This window comes from Bombus huntii, chromosome 10 (genome assembly GCF_024542735.1).
Source record: "Bombus huntii isolate Logan2020A chromosome 10, iyBomHunt1.1, whole genome shotgun sequence".
Classification (NCBI taxonomy): domain Eukaryota; kingdom Metazoa; phylum Arthropoda; class Insecta; order Hymenoptera; family Apidae; genus Bombus; species Bombus huntii.
Window position 1 is genome coordinate 8,302,815 of NC_066247.1, and position 17,628 is coordinate 8,320,442.

Here is a 17,628-nt window from a genome sequence, read left to right on the forward strand (position 1 = left end):
TCTTCTAATAGATGGAATTTACGAAGATATTTTTTCTATCTCTCTTTTCTATCTTGACTGGGTGACTTGGTTGAATGGAACACACGCGCGAACTTTTGGTCAGGTAATTAGTTGGATACTTTTTATTCGATTGCGCAATAAATAAATAGTACAAAAGAGGCTGAATGGATGAGTGTGTAGAGAATGAAGAATAATAAATAAACATGCTTCGACAGGGTGTACTTTGGTTTTTTCAGCGTCCGTCCGTGTCGTCGATTTTCCGTCCCATAATCATCGTGGTCCACAACTGATCGTTACATTTTCATCACTATACTGTGTATACGCGTTTCACGTGCAAAACGAATCTCTAAAGCGTCACTTTCGAACATTCTGTCCGTCATGTCTGTCACTACTACCGTGTCGATGTCATTGTCACTGTTGAGAATGGCCGTCTTTGTCTCGTGTGGTATCTCGCGGCACGCTCGTAAAGTCTCTTCGAACGCGGTTTAATTATACTGTATCGGCTTGACTCTCGAAGAAGATCTACGACGAACGGCTCTGTGTACGTGTGTGGAAGATCGATTGGATCAGGACACCCGCGAATCACCGAACAGGTGCGCGTAGCCTCTATACGGAAGATCGTGGTCTTCCTCGCTGAGGGACCGTTTCTTCCGGTAGTGATGGTGGCCGACGTCCTGCGCGTAGACTACGTGATGTCCACCGCCGCTGTCGTGGCTGCTCGCCAACTTCTTCACGGCGACAATCAACGAGAGCATGAGCGCCAGTGCCGACACCATCAACGCCTTCATGGCTAGCAAACCGAGAGCACCGAATCCTAGCGCAGCCATCATCTTGCCTGGAAATCACGAGAATGCTATTAGATAGTCAGCTTTCGAGATCCGGGAAACTGGATAAGGCGTAATTTAAAATGTTTAGCGTTTGGCTCTGAGATTTAGATTTAGATAATAGATATTTCTGTAGAGATTCGCGTTTGTATCCTGAAATCTGAAAGTAGATTGATAATCCTATGTGAATGTTGGTGCCTGGATTCTGAGATTCACGTATGGATAAATATCTCTGTGAATGTTGATGCCTAGATTCCAAAGTTTAAGTATGGATAGTTCTATAAACGTCTATGTTCGGACTTTGAAGATTAACTCTAAGCGGACATTTTTAACGATCCTGAGGAATAAGATTCCAGTTTGATGGAGTGAACTTCGAGCTTTTATTCGCGGGAAACTAGTATCAAATGGTAAAATTGAAATCTAGAGATTTGTATCATTAATTACGAGAATTTAATTCCAGTTTAAAAAGAAAAAGAAAAACTATTCTTAGCTATCAAAAAACTTACAGATTTCGAAACATGAGACTGCGAGATACTACTCAAACAAGCAACAAGATACTTTCTTTACAACTCTTCCAAAAGCTATAAATTGTACAAGTTACAGAATAAAAATGTATCCAAAGATTCATCTAAAATTCTAATGTATTATATTTAGCGAATCATTTTACCCATCATCAGCGCCAATAGCATTATTCCGCCATTTCCGCCCTTCTTTCCGCCGCCGCCACCACCACCGCCGCCTCCGAATCCGCCGCCTCCAAATCCGCCACCACCACCTGCTCTGGCTGAAATTAAAATAAAATTTGTCAAATATCCGACTCCGTAAAACCACGATTATCGTCCCAAAAATGGAATCTGCAATCAACCTTGATCAGCCGGTAGACTCTCTTGGAGAGCACTCTCGATATTTTGCGGCAAGAAGCTTGGCAGCTTAATTCTGAGTTCTCTTCCCTCCAGAAACTGCATCAGGGTTCCCATATTTCCAAATCCTTTCATGAACCTTCCTTTACGAATGGGACCAGTTCCTGGTACCTCGACCAAACTAACGCCATCAAAGATCTCGATATTAGGCTCCTTGCTAGACTTCTCTAATAGCTGTTGCATGATCTTCCTGACTATCCTAACTCCGTAGCAGGATACAGATACGTTTTTGGAGTCCGTTGTGGAGCAGTCGGTCGCAAATCCGCTGAAAGAATCCTTCGTATCGTTGGCGTCCGCGGAGTAGGCCTGTTTCGTGGTAGAAAGTAGGCAAACGATCAGCAGACAGAGGGCCAAACAACGACGTTGCTGTCCGCGTATAGACGCGCTCCTGAACCAATCCATAGTGTCGATCGTAACCACGTCGATCCTCGATTCGAGATTTCCGGTCCGCTAGTAAAACGTCCGTTAAAGTAACAAACTGTTGTGATATCGATCAAACTTCACGATTCGCGGGCAGATACGCGCTAAGAGATTAGAGATGCTACGGAACCTACGGCGGAGGTCCGAGTGTTGCATCTCGTCGGTCTTCAAATCTCATTTATATAGTTGTACGTGCCGGTCGGTGATTGTATTATAAAAAAAGCAACGAGAGCATCGCCACTCGAGACCGGCCAGAGACCATTCTCTTATTCGTGTTGTTGGCCGTGTGCATTAGCCTGCAATTTTTCGTTCGCTCGGCCGATCCTCTCGTAGCTTGCGTTTTTTTAATTCTTGTTTTCGAAGCGTTTTAGAGCGTTACGCCGCGGTTGGCTGAGAGGCCGCTCCAGCGAAGGAGCGAGCAGGCGCGACTAGCTCGCACAACACGAGCTTACGCCTCCACTTCCTATCTCCGTTCATCTTTCACTCGCCTCTCGATTTCTCTCCGTTGCCGGATCCCATACCTCTCATCTTCGCGTCTCTTTTATTCTAGATCAGTAGATATCAGCGTCTTCTGATATCGTACCCTGCCCGCCCCACGTCTCCGGATACGACTTCCTTTCCCTCTTTCCGTGCTTTAGTGGAGCAGAAGAGAACGTGGCCGATTTCGAATCTCTCTATACGCGCGTGCCTGCTCGTTGTTCATCTTTCAATATGCAATTAACAGACAGAGCCACGCGAGTCTCTCGCGTCCGCGCCAGATATTAGCAACCATGAAGTCTGTTTTCCATCGCCCGGGAAACTCATCGTAACACCGTGAATGCAATAGGATAATCACGTGAGACTCTAAACGACGATTGTTTCTGGTTCCGACAGACGGAACCAGCGGGAGGAACGATCGGTCTGGCTCGATCGGCACCGGGCCAGATCGTCGAACAAAACTAGTTCATCTCTGCGCATACCTTTCTCTTCTGTTCCACTTCCCTTCGTGTGCTGCTCGAACGATACACGGTATACATATACGTAACGCCGGCTGGTAGGTATAACTAGGCCCGGTTCGAAATCATTCGCTCGTTCCTTGCCACGACGCCACGCCACACGGACGATCGTGTATCCTTGAAACCCGATCGACGATCGCATGGGACGATTCGCGATCGATTCGAGTCTTCTTCCTCTCTTCGTTTCTTTCTCTTCTTCGTTTCTTCTTTCACATTGATTGACTACCGAGGGAATGGGGTGGGTGCGTGAACGTTTCTCGTACTTGGATTTCGCGGATCCTTCAAGGGCGAAGACGAGCTTCCGCCGCTTGAAACTGGGAAATTAGCAGAAAACTTTTGCGATAGTTTGGAGGTGTATACCTTGGATTCTTGAATAATAGAAAGTTTATGAAATTATACTGGATTAGGTGGGAAATTATACTGGATTAGGTTTTCAAAAAATTCGTTCGAGATTTCCTTTGAAATTTTGTCACCTATGATCTCTGTCAGAGTAACTCTTCGTCTTCGCAATTTAAAGTTTCATACACCTAGAATTAGAACTATTTTTCTCAATGACATAGCAATTTTAATTAACGAGTAGTTTATTTTTATATCTTCGTTTAAAATGTTCATAGATATCGTTGTAACGTCAGTTCTAAATATTACGGTTCTATAGCATATGAATTTATCTCGATAAAATTCACGCACACGAGTGTTCCCGTTTCTCTGATAAAAAAAGCTAACAGCATTTAATCGATTCCAAGTTTCTCCAGAAACTTCTGTAATCTACCGCAGTGGTAGGGAGGGTGTTAGAATTTATCGCGGAGACGTTTTCTCCTTTCGATAGGCGAAATGTGTGTCGACACGGGGCAATCGATCATTCACAGACTCGCCGACACCGTTAACGCTCCTTCGACATCCTCCTGCGTCGGCAATAAGAAGATCCGATCGATACATCTAGATACTTTCTCCTCTCGCGACGAATTTCTCCGAATCCGGCGAAAACACGCTTCCGAAAAGAAACCAGGCCACGAATTTTCGATCGAGGAACGTATCATAATTACGATCATACGGGATAATAAAAAACAGACTAAAATATTAACTTTTAACAAGCATTTGTAATTCCTTTAACGTGGAATATGTGACATTTCGTTTCGATTAAAAAATTATCAAAATTAACTCAAGGCTGATTTAATTATCGAACTTTAATAATTAATAAATAATCAGGAAGTGTATATCGTGGTCGTTTGGAAAACGTATTTTCTATTTCGATTATATAACAGTTAGATCAAATCATATAAACTTTGAATCTCCAATTTGAAAAATTAATTCATCATTTTTCATGATCATACGATACGATTGACCCACGTGTCGATTTTTTCCGACTTACGAGCATCGGTAACTGGGTCAACGATGACGGCCACCTCTCTCCCGTACCCGAAACCGAAAGTTGATGTCACAGTGAGAGAGGAAGGGATAGAGAGATTCTTTCTCCTGAGTGTCCCTTATCGAGCCTTCATCTCCTTTCCGATCCTTCCCAATCGAGGTGGAGAAAGCGGCTACCGCGAAACGAGGACAACTTATTCGAATGAGAGAGATACTTTGTGCATCGCGGTCCTCCGGTAGTTTTCCCTTCGTTCCGGTCATCTTTGACATCTCCGAAAGTTGACATTCCTCAGAGTGGGGAACACCTCGAGGCGTCGAGAATTTGAGGTATGGGAGCCTGAGAACGTTTGTGCTTTTGTGAACGATGGCGTTGAAAAGTAATTTTTAATCTTTTTCCAAAAATCCCTCACTTGAAAGTTATGGAAAGCCTGCATATTTTTATATCTTTCTAATACTAATTTTTATTTTTATTTTTTAGAGGTCTAGGAAATGGCAATTATTTGTTTGAATAATCGAGAAGATATTTTCAGTGAATTGACAGATTTAGAAATTTGAGATGCTTCTAAAAAAAAGATGATACTAAATCAAATTTCTAGGATAAGCCGACGCCGTCGTCACACTTGATGTTAAAGTCCCGCTAAGTTCCGCAAAGCGAAGCACGACGTGACGAATACCACGAGACATTCGACATATTTTTACAATCGAACAGCTAGAAATACGCCATCCAACTTTCATATAGTCGATGCTACGTCTAATCGTACATAAATAAATTCTACAACGGTTAAGTTTTCTCTGTGTACTTTATATACTGGAAATAAATGATGACGATTGTTTTCCATCCAAATGTTTTGAATGAACATTCCTACATTTTTAACTACACTCCACCGGTAAATTGTCAATTAGTGAAATCATAAAGATTCTCAAACGGACTCGATTTAGATTTCCAAACGGTAAACAGACCAAGGATAACGAACTATTTAGTTCGTTAATTTTTCATGATAGTATAAAATACCTCAAGAATGTGAACATGAAATACTTGCGTCGAATTGAATATCCTTTTTCGTTCTTAAGATCCCTAGAAAAAATGGCAATCTCGTTTAGCGAAGCTACTTAACGAGTTCCGTTGCCACGTTCTTATTCGGATTTAATCATAATTGCTGTGTATAATAGCTGTAATAAATAATGATAAAATGACACGTGTATCTAAACGTGTAATTTCTATCGCTACTCACAAGTACCGTAATTCAAGCTAATAGTCCACAATTAACAACTTACCTTTTCTTTCTGGTTGGGAAAAGAAATAATTGAATTGTGTGTCACCTGTCTCTCTCGCAATGATTTTTAAATTACGTGAAAATACGCGAAGAACGAAAACTCGCACGACTCGTTTACCAAGAAGCGATAATAATAAATTAGATAAAGCATTTTTCAGAATTCAATGACCTTTTTTATCTTTTTACACGCAGTACTATTTTGTTTATTATTATTTTAGTTATTTTCAAAAAAGAAGAGGAAAATAAATATCGGACTAATTTTTTACACAGGATTAACCAGGCATACACGTTTTATAAAAAACAATAAATATTTATTTATACAAGTAAAATATGACATAAACAAAACATTATTGTACAATCTGCATCCAGTGATGGTGGAACGGGCGAATAAGTTAAACATAAATTAATGGATAAATAAAGCATAGTTACAGAGGGAGTATGCAGCAGTCCGTTTTCGTGCGTCCGTAATTTTCCGTCTCTATGGGAGCGTCTCGTTCGTCCGTAAGTTATCTACGATCGTGATTCGACTTTCTAATAGCTCGTGAGTATGCGATTCATCGCTAGAAGTCAATAGAACGACAAATACACACGAATTATGCCATCGTGTCATTTTAAGCAATCCATTAAATAGTCGAAATCTTTGTTTAAGTTCTCTTTGTCCAAAGTACACTGTGTCGCATGCCGTCTATGTCTATTGTCCGTCCACAGTCAAGAAAGGAAGATCACCGTTGAAAAAGGTAAAAGAATAGACCAAGTAGGAAGGTAAAGTTCGAGAGACGAGGAATAAAAAAAATGAAGAAGATAGAAAAAAGAGTGACAGAGAGGAATTAGATACTAAATCTAACGGCAAGAGAGTGTTGGCAAGAATCAGTGGATCTGACAAGGTCTGAGAGATAGCAGACGGTGTCATCAGGTACCACGAATTCGAATCCACGGGTCTAACACCTCGACTCACTTCGCGTGCGCCGAGTAAGCTAGATCGTGAGCGTCTGTCTGTCCGGAAATCGGACCTTGACCATGGAAAGTTCTGGCCCAGCCGCTGGAATAGCTGTCCCCGTGTCCATGATCCAACGTGTGACTGGAAGTGTGATGAGGATGAGCGACCACCTCGTAAGTCACGTGCTTCTGTTGCGAGAACAGTTTCTTCAGACCGATTATACCGGCCAGTAAAAGAGCGATCTTGGAAAGGAGCAACGCTTTGCCGACAAGTAACGCGAGCGCCTTGAAGGCCAGACCACCGATCAGACCGATCTTCAGCACCGCCGCCGCGATCAACGGACCCATGTTATTGTTCTTCTTTCCGCGACCTGAAAGTTGGATGTTGGATGAGCCTGTGATGTCACTTTCCACGAGGAAGGCAAAACGCTTAAGACTTTCTATGGCAATAAAATCTGGCGAGGCGTGACAAGATTGCTACATCGAAGGATTTGTATTTGAACGTAATCAGAAAACAAAGAGTAAAAGTCAAGATGAACGATGTAGGTGTCAAAGGTAGAAATCTCTTGTTCTAAGATGAAAAGGAAAAGTTTCGGATGAAAGAAAGTCTTTAGATCTCATGAAGAACAGTTCTTTATAAATGGATTCGTTAATCTTTTGGATGGAAAAAAAGATTATTTCGTTTCTACCACCACCTTAAATTTTACATCCTAAGTGTCTATTATCTATGAATAGCAAAAATATTATTACCATCCTGCACTGGAATATTGTCCGCCCTTTCGATGGACAAGCCAAGATTCAACGATCCGTTCTCGTCCTCCGAAGCGGAAACAACTACGTCATCTTCCGGTAGAATTCTCCATTTGATACTTCTAGACTTGATGAACGCATACACCTTGTTGGCGACAAGGTCGAGGACCTCAGACTCATCGTCGTTGCTTCTGCCAGCTTCGAACGTAATCACCTCCTCGGAGGCTTGGCTGGTTTTTCTGATCTCGATATCGTCCGTCAGCTCGATCGACGCCTTCTTCAGTAGCTTGTTCATGTAGGTAACCAACTTCAACATCACGCAGCTGCTCATGTCGTTTTGCGAGCACTTGGAGTTAAGCTTTCGAAGCAACTCCTCCTCGTACTTGGCCCGATCCGTTAGCGTCACAGACTGCTGCTCGAGCACGCTAATCTTGTCGAGCTTCTCCAATGGTGTCGCCAGGCACATAGCCAGCCACGAGATCGGCAACAATAGCAGAATAATCTTCATCTTGTTTTTCTGTAAAAACGCGTACAATTTAGTTATAAATAGTAATTCGATTCTTCTTTGACAGTGGTGATTCTGTTTGTTGAGTTTGACGAGCAATGAATTCTAAATTTGACTCTAGAAGAATGTTTCTAAATTATTAATTAACTACATCATTGACTCGAAGTAAGGCGAACAACGTAACTGTATTCGCCGGAATATAGGACTCTCACGAAAGTTCAAAACAGAGAGACAAAAATCACAGAGGAATAAAACTAGTTGCTTAGTTAACGATAAAGAAACAAACAAAAAGGTACAGATGACCGGAATGAAGGTACCCACCAATGTTTCGATCGTCCGATTAGGAGAACGGAAGCTGGGAGTCGAGGCCACGCTACCGAGAGACGGCACCTCTTGCCTGTCCCTTCCTGTTTGAGCTTATCGCTGGGCAGAGGTGTCCCTTGACGGTGTGGTGTCACCCGATGCGTGGATCGAGCGTAGCGAGTATTCTGAACCTATCGTCGCGCCCCAACCACTTTATATACCTAGACGACAGGCCGAAGTTGCGTATGCGAAAACGTGGTACACAAGCACCACCTTCCTACGGGAGGCGCGGAAACCTACAACACACACGGGGGCGGGTGGTGCCCACTTTTGCCTTTGATACGAGCTGGCTGGCTGACTGGTCGACACGGTACCAGGTGGTGGGATCCATCGTGCACGAACTACCTCCTTCTACGCGACTCGATCTCGCTGAAAAGAGCACCGACCCGAGAGATCCCAAGGCGAGGGCTCGCTTATCCGCAAACTGGTTCCCCCTTTGCCGGACACCTTCGGATACGCCATCGACGGAGATCGACCGCCGTCGAGTCGTTTGTTGCCGTTTTACGTACACAAACGCGCAGATTCCTGGACGCGTAGGGACCAGCCACGACCCACCGCGAGAACCGTGTCACGGATGTGGAGCACGCACGCCAGCGGCCGAATGAGCAGCCGCTTGCGGGCGCAATAACTGCGACACGATCCGTCGATGCTATCAGTAACGTCTCGATCACGATCTTTCGCGTCGAGCTATTGATGAGTTTGTCCAATATTGATAATAATGTTTATAGTGTATGATAGTTATTTGGAATCTTGGTTGTTGGTAGAGTATGTTAGGGCTGGGTTTGATCTATGATGCTCGAATGCTACTTGGGTGATACTTTGGATCACTTGAACGCTAACTTGGCTATGGTACTTGAACTGTTTTTTCAATATTAATTTATGGATCATAATTTATGGATTATATATTCATAGGTTTGAGGAAGTGTTAGTAGAAGATTCGAGGGATGAATTTGACATGAGAAGATTCGGATGCTAACCGGGTGGTAATTTGAGTCGTTTGAACGTTAACTTGGGATTACTGCACGCTGCTTGAATATATTGTTCTTGAATATGAATTTATGGATCAGGATATATCGGAGGAAATCTGAAAACATAATCATTTTCTGGATGTAAATGGTATTCGGCTAACGATCATTATCGCTCATCATCTTTTCACCTACTGATTTTTCGGGCAGAGAGCGTAGAACACGCACGTAGGATGCGTAAACAACTGTTGAAGTCGGAACTGGCGGGGAAAACACGATTTATCAATGCCATTTCACGGACTCTTTACTCGTATAATTCGTGGGCTCGACCTTTTTATTTCTCGTCAGTTTTCCCGACTTTTCCTCTTGATTCGTTATACCGGCAATTAAAATGAATTCACGAACAAAAGAATGACGCGACACGTGCACGGAAGCGATTCCGTGACTACGGGCAAGCGAGAACTCGAATCGAGGTGAAAAACACGCTAGAAAGCAACGGGCCAGCGTTATATTACGCTCGTAAAGAAAGTAAATATCGCGGCACCGCGTGCCGTAACAAGAAACAATTACGCCAGGAAGAAGGCGTGTGTGACGAAGTGTGCCAAGTTCGAACCCCGTGTGCTCGTGAGACAGTACAACTTTGTGCAGGTGACTTTGTTCACCTGATTTCCTAAGAAAGAAAAGCTTCGACTTTGGATGTTTTTAAAAAAGTCTTTGAAAAATTCAAGTCCTCGTCACATAGGTATAATTAATAATTAAAAAACTCGATTACCTAACTTTTGTGGAATTAAAACAATACTTTCGAATATTAAATTTTAGATAGAAGATACATTTCTATTTATATAAAAATAGATAATAGAAATGAAAGATATTTGTCGCGTGTATTAAACATGTCTTCCTGGATATTAAAACATTTTTCTGACTCGAAAGAATTATGCTAGAAAGCTGGAGCTAGAATTTCTGCGTGTACGTCTCTCATAACGTATAGTTTTGTATAAGAACAGTTAGTCGTTTTTAACGTTATTGCCGAGATCGAACAATCGCTAAGCGATATCGCGAGTTCATCTTGGGTTTGTCTCGTCGAGATCGGATCGACCAGAGAGAAGGGGAGGAAGCATGCGGAAAAACAACGATATCCGCTTTTCATTCTTGAACCGGGGACGGTTCCTAATACAAGTTGTTTTCGCGAACGGCAAACAAGTGGTCTATTTACAAGCATTGATATCGAACAGTAGATCGATCGAAAATTACATCTGTATTTCAAATGTCCAAATTTTCACGTTTTCACGTTTTCAAACATTAAACTGTTACAATGTTGAAGTACTTAAAATATCAATTACTCTAACTGTTGCAAACATTTGGACTTGAAACTTTCCAATATTCCGAACTTTCAAATATTCAAATTCGCTAAGATAATCGGTCAACCTCTCAATAAATCACATAGTGAAACTAAATTCCAGCAATAGAATTTTAATTCGATTGCCAAGCCAGCGATCAACCTACGAAATCTAAAACGAGCCACTGGAGTATCATTGGCTCTGCAATTTACATTACACACTTGAAATTGCGTTGGACTCGTCGTCAACTGGTTGTTCTATATTTCTTATCCATTTTTCAGCGCCCTGCCACCGAAAACTCGGACACCGTTCAGAAATGACGAAACCTAAACTAGCCGGAGGCCCGATCGACGAAACAACCGGTGTTAAAAAAACAACGAAAAGTATGCCGCCGTGGAATCGTATATGGTAACCGATTATTCGACGTCGACTCGATCTCACAGTCCCCGGAAGGTGTTTTGATACGGACCGTTACATCGAATTCCAATCGGACGATTCGTCAGAACCCGGGGCCGTCTTGCCATCCAGACGGCGTGGGTGACCGGTTTTCAAAGAAATCCACAAGTTCAATTTAAAGCCTCATATTATACTAATAGATATTTTTCGTTACTTGCATATTCATGCATATTCGTATTTTTATCAAGATAGCTAAGCCTAAGTGGTTTTCATAAAAAGATATTTGTCTACACCTATTACATAGCATCACGAGTACTACGTTTTAGATATTTTATATTCACCTAGATCCTACGTGCATTCTGCTAATTCTTACATTTTAAAAGTTCTCCGGTAATAACTATACAACGAATGTTTATGCGAATTTATATCTTTATGAATAGAAATGAAGAAATGGAGCCTAGATTCGGATGTGTTTTATCTAGTGAGTGTTGTAACCAATATGGTGTGTTTGATTTTATATACTTTTATAGATGTCATAAATTTCTCCATACTGTTTCCATGTCACGGATTTCATCGTGATAAGAGACGTAAAACGAAAATTTCGGTACTAAAAGTAAAGAAAAGAGGAAGTACAATGTGATAAAATGCAGGCCGACACAGTTATACGTTGAAATGCCATCAGATATGCGGAGGAATATTTCATTTCCAGCATCGATTAATATCTCTGCCAAGTCCAATCACGACAATCTAATAGAAAACCGTGTCCGGTACATCTGTCTTTCGGAAATATCTATTACGCTAAAAGCCCCGCGTTCTATCTCGCGAAATTCGACTAACGAACCAGAACAACCAGAAGGTACATCAATTATAATCTACCAGGTAAAAGCAGACACACTTTCGTGTCAAAGTCTCATTCATCTAACGCGTACGTAAATACATATACATCATATCGCATTCTACATCTTCTATCGCAGATCTTAATCCATCGACGAAGGACCGTTCTCCGGAGCAGAGCTAGCTAGCTAGCTAGCTAACAGAAGAGGAATTTAATTCTTCGCCTAATCGAACAAAAAATCACGAACGATCACGTGCGATCCCTCGTCGATTTGCATTGCTCGAGCGCCTTTGATATCTACCTGTTTCGTTAACTTTCTCCCAGGTAACCTTGTTCCCCCATTTTTTTTTTCCTTCGCACGTTACCGTTCGTATCGGCGATTTAGCGCAACTTGGTTCCGCGGCTCGGTCGACCGTGCCGTACGGGAAATTTCGCTTCCCTCCGCGCCACCCCTTCGAATCCATGCGTGTATCAAGGTCACGATAGCCACTGTTCGATCGGAAGACCATCAACGACCTTGATTTCAAGTCGTCAATATCAATCAAGGAGATTCGTATAGGCGACATCGTCCTGTATCAATGGTCGGTAGTTTAAAAGTGAAACTAGGAGCATTTTCACGCGTTCAGATGGCTGACGCGCGACTTGGATCGTAATTCCGGATGAAAGGATCTATAACAACAGTAGAACGGATCTATCGTCTTTCAGGACTCGAGATTGCGACCGCAGAAGCGGATCGGAAATGACGATCGCGACTTTTTTTCAAGATACTCGACAAAAGTGAATAGTAACGTGGGATTAATTGGCGACATAAATAAGTTTTAAAATTACTTCTCTGTAAAAAAAAAAAGAAGAAAAATGGGAAGTGTGACTTACCGTGTTCTTCTCTCGCGGTTTTCATAAGAAGAAAGACATTTGAATGATTATAGAAACTGTATTCAGTCAAACCTACATTTAGTTCTGATTAATTCTCCACACTCGGGCTAATCTTCGACCACCCTGAAGAATCTGAGGAATGGAGTGTCGCACGTGTAACGGAAATGCGGGATTTCATCGTTCGTACAAACTGGTTTGCAAAATCGGTTCTTTTTGCCAGGCAATACGCCATGACTTTCCGTGTTTTCCGTGTATTAGCTGGGGACGGCGGGCCGCTTCCGGTCTTCTGATCGAATGAGGCCACTTGGTCAACAGGTCCGTTCCATCCGATTCTCTGGATCGCGAGTGAGAATCGCATCGAACCGGTTGCCGCGTGCATGCTTGTTCCTCCTTTTCAAGCGTACGAAGGAAAGAAAGAGAGAAAAAATCAAGCGTGATCCTTGCGACAAGATTTTCACGCGATTCGAGGCGCTTGTCACGGGATTGTCGCGCGGAGAAAAGAGGGAAGGGACGCGTGAACCACGCTGAAACGTCTATCGACATGAAAGAGTCGAATGGAAGAACTTGCCATTTGATCGGGAGTATTATTACTGTAACTCCACTGCTTCTCCGTCAATACGTTGAAAATGTTAACGAGAGAAATTGTGTCTTAAGGAAGGGATGGTAATGTAAGCGACAACGTAGAAATTAATATTATCGATGGGACAATTAACATGGCTTTCGATGACACACTATTTTCTGCTAACTCGAAGGATGAAACGTAGAGAAATTTTATTCGTAGAACAATTCATTGAGCTACGCTTTACAGAGCTTTCAATATCAGATTTTAATGTAATAAATTCGATCTTTTAATTAGTCATCTAAAATTAGATAATTTATTGTAAAAGAAAAGAAATCGTAGGTGAAGTTTGAATTTTATATTTACATGATTAATTGAGGTATACTTTGATAAGTTTTTATAGTAGACTTTAACGTCTATTTGAATTTAGATTTTTATTTAGAAGACATTGAAGACTGACTGTTAATTATTTATGAGTATAGCCCCGGATATTTCAAAAGAGAGGAGTAGCAATAAACTATGAGAAGTGCGTGCTTCTCTTCGTTTCTCGTACTTCCTCAAGAACATCGTAATTCACATCAATGTGCGAAATCTATAAAATCAGAAACTGAATCTGATCTTCTTTACGATATTGGTAGTGTCGTGACCTTATTTTCCAGCGACTTCCGGCTCGAAAAACTTATGATGAACTATAGAAATGAAGTAAAAGGGGTAACAAGGTAATGTGATATTTACGGAACGTTGTACAAGACCGCTCTCGAATGATTTTCCATTGAGAAATATATCGATAGAACGATAACCATATCTTTGATTAAACTAACAAATTTTGACAATCTTATAATAAATGTAAACATTAATTCACATGAACGTAATACAAAAATAAGGAATTGAAAAATTAAATGAATCAAGTCGATGAATTTGTTCGCATCGACCTACTATTCATTATTTTCGTTTCACTATACCTATTAGCTAAGAAAACTGCAATCGACAATGTTATTGCTCCACCTCTGGTCAAGATTTCATTTTTCATGTCCAATGACCCAATTTTATTGCAATTTCCGTTTCATTGGATTGTTATCGTAATGCAACACCAAATCAACTACAGACTAATAGAAAACCAGAAGCATCGTTATTATCAGAGAAATTGTTTTACATAAATGGAGACATGTAGATACTTTTGACGAAATTAATGTTGAAATTTTATTAATGTTGACATTAATATCGAAATCCGATTCAATATTCTATTTTATTGTCATATAATTTTGTATTATAGATAATACTTATCAAATTATAAATAATAATATCAAATTATGAAATTCGTACAGAAAACGATTCAATTTATTAATAATAACTAATTATATTATAAAGCTAGGCTTACAAACCTTTAAACGGCGTACACAATAAATAATAGCACACGTATAACATAAGAATAGTACTTTCCATTGATCATGCAAGTATCTACATTCGCACTTCAGTAATATATACAGAACTTAATAGATCAATTAAAAGTTTCGCCTATTATAACCAAAAACATGGCTGATCAGCTAGAGCTTGTACACCAGCTAGAGCTTGGCTGTTCAACAATGGCAACGCGTCCCAGCATAATATAATTTCTAATCTAGGAAGAGAGCTTGTGTCGTAAATTTTCATATCGAAAATTTACATATAAATTCTTACGAATTAGAGTTTCTCAAAAATTTCTTATCTCAAAGACTTTAACGCGATCATATAAAGATAGAAATGGTTATAATCAACGCAAATATCATAATACTATCAGGTGCTTTAACATTAAGAAAGAGAGCGAAGAAAGGCAATGTAAAACAATTTTTTAAATTGAGTGTTTTTATGATTGGTATTGCCGATAGCCTCGATAAGCAAGATCCTGACCAAAAGATACGCTGCTATCTCTGTGATATCCACTTGCATACTCGAGACCATGGTGGTCATCCTGTTCAGGATAAAGATAACTATTGGAATTTTCTTTGTAATAAGGATAAGCTATACCGCTCTGACTATACACTGGTGGATGATAATTCTGCGTGAGTGGCTTGTACAACTTGAAAAATCCAATTAGACCAGGTATCACAATGGCTAAGAAACCGAGGAATTTCTTGAAAGACGCTAAACCCAGGATCAGAGGTAGAAACAGGAGTAACTTCAATTTGAAGAGCTTCAGTACGATGAGCATTGGAATAAGGAGTTTCTTCAATTGATGACGGGCTGTTAGGAGAAAAAATGGAATTAATGATATGCGTAAGGATAGTATTATAATGATATTATAATGATATAATATTATATAAATAGAATAAAATTAATAATAGTTAGTAATAGTACTAATTAGTATCGAAGCTGAAAAAGGGATACAATTTTTGTTGGAGATGGACTCACAGAAGAGAGTGTCTTTTTTATTCTCAAGAGTGTCAATTTCGTCGGCAATTTCATCCAAAAACCGTGGAGCGTACACTTCATTTTCTCCAGTTTCTTCGGAAGGGATGTGCAACTCGATAGCCACGGTTTTCACGAATTTTTCCGCCTTTCTAAGAACGAATTTCATCAGTTGATCCCATTCAGAGTCGCTAGACCTGAAATGATAAAAGTATTAGTAAAGAGAAATTTTGCGTCGTATCGATCTCAGAGGAAATTACGTAGACGTTCTTAGAATAAATTTCACCTTGATTCCCCAGAATATTCGTACGGCTGACGATTGACTTCCTGTACCACGTCCCTGGACATTCTAACGACCTTTACATAATCATTCAGGTCGTAATGAGAGTGATCAAAGAAATCGGAGAAATAACTCAAAGCCTGAGATTTGAAACATTCCGCCAGGTCGCCGTTTAAGCAGCCTTGATTTATTTTCGCTATGTATGGATCTACATTTCGTCCTGTGCCTAGACCGATCCAGTCGAAAAGTCCTTTACCTTGACGCGTTTTATTGAAAACGACCTGCTCTTGCGGCTCTGGCGGCTCTGGCACGTGGTTCTCTGGAATTATAAATTCAAATATTATTATATAATAATTATAGCGTTGCTATTCTAATAAATAGCTTGCTTTTAAACCACATTTTACAGATATCTCAACATTGACGGTTCTTTAAACGTGTCACTCTTCTAGCAAACTGACGACAGATATTTCTTACAATTATATCCATAAATCAACTTCTACTTTAATTTTAAAGTAAACATTCTTTATTTCAAATATGAAATATCTTACCGCGCGCTTCCGAGCGCTCATAGGAAGTTCCATCCTCAAAGGTAACCGATAGACAGGGTACCAACAGCGTCAACAACAGCACCAGACCGTGTGTTACCAGCAATTGCACTAGTCGCATGCTTCTCACCTGAATGTTGTACCTGCAGTCACGTTTCTTTATCGACACTAGTTTCACGTGAAACGCTCGTCAAACAATATCCCTCGATACGTCATTCACACGAAACAAAGAACCAAAACGAACAAACGAATTATTGACGGATACCGTAGCGCCATTCGCGTTCTGTCAAAATAGCTGCGCCTTGTTCGATTCACAATCAAAAACAAAAACAGAGAGCAGCGAATAATTTCGAATGAAAAATGGATAGCTATCTCTTACCAGACTCCATCAACCGTCTCGATCCCGGCACGACATCGTTTCACGATTTAGTGGAAAAAAGAACGCTGGTCGCGATTCACGAACCGCACTCGAGTGTCTGGCAGAGACCAACTTCGATCGTAACCGCGCGGTAGATATCGAAGTGCCGTTACCTCGACGAACCAATCCGGAGTCCTGGTTCAAAGGAACCGGGTCCATAACCTTGTATTCCGGTCGCGCGTCCATAGTATTTGTTACGCCGATCACGCACTCTCTTTGATCGAGCGCCAAATTTTCCAGCCACCAAACTTAATTATGATTAATTTTTTTCGACTCTACAATACGTCGAACGATCTCGTGGAAACCTTTGTTGTTTTACAAATAATTGCGAAATACAAATACAGCGAACGATATGTTATTTCTTAATCATTAGGGATTAATCTTCGTTAGACCTTAATATTTCGTGGGATTTTGCGAGATTCAACTTCGAAGACTTGATTCGTACATCGATATTACAACCCTTAATCTATGTAAACGTTACATCTTCTTATAATTCCAGTTACATAATAATCTAACTCCATAAGCATTTTACGTGTGATCATCAGACTACGAGATTTATACAAATTTATATTTTTATAAAAAGTCAAAAGAATAGAACCTACGTAAAAATACGTTTTTAAGTGCATAAAAGTCCGCAACCCAGTGACCACAAAATTCCACTGACGAAACAAATTTCAATAATT

General features: G+C 40.7%; 2 protein-coding genes across 2 annotated transcripts; both read right to left on the reverse strand.

Moving 5' to 3' along the window:
- Positions 1-566: 566 nt before the first annotated feature.
- Positions 567-7,992, reverse strand: LOC126870530 (uncharacterized). Its single transcript, XM_050628329.1, has 5 exons — positions 7,485-7,992; positions 6,754-7,105; positions 1,690-2,132; positions 1,492-1,608; positions 567-835 (listed from the first exon to the last, which is right to left on the reverse strand). The coding sequence occupies exons 1-5, from the start codon at positions 7,990-7,992 to the stop codon at positions 567-569; spliced, it is 1,689 nt and encodes a 562-aa protein (XP_050484286.1).
- A 6,665-nt stretch (positions 7,993-14,657) lies between these two features.
- On the reverse strand, positions 14,658-17,451 carry LOC126870702 (uncharacterized). The gene is made up of 4 exons (XM_050628653.1): positions 16,531-17,451; positions 15,989-16,301; positions 15,706-15,899; positions 14,658-15,537 (listed from the first exon to the last, which is right to left on the reverse strand). Exons 1-4 carry the CDS (start codon positions 16,646-16,648, stop codon positions 15,161-15,163), a joined length of 1,002 nt encoding a protein of 333 aa, XP_050484610.1. The 5' UTR covers positions 16,649-17,451; the 3' UTR covers positions 14,658-15,160.
- Positions 17,452-17,628: the final 177 nt, after the last annotated feature.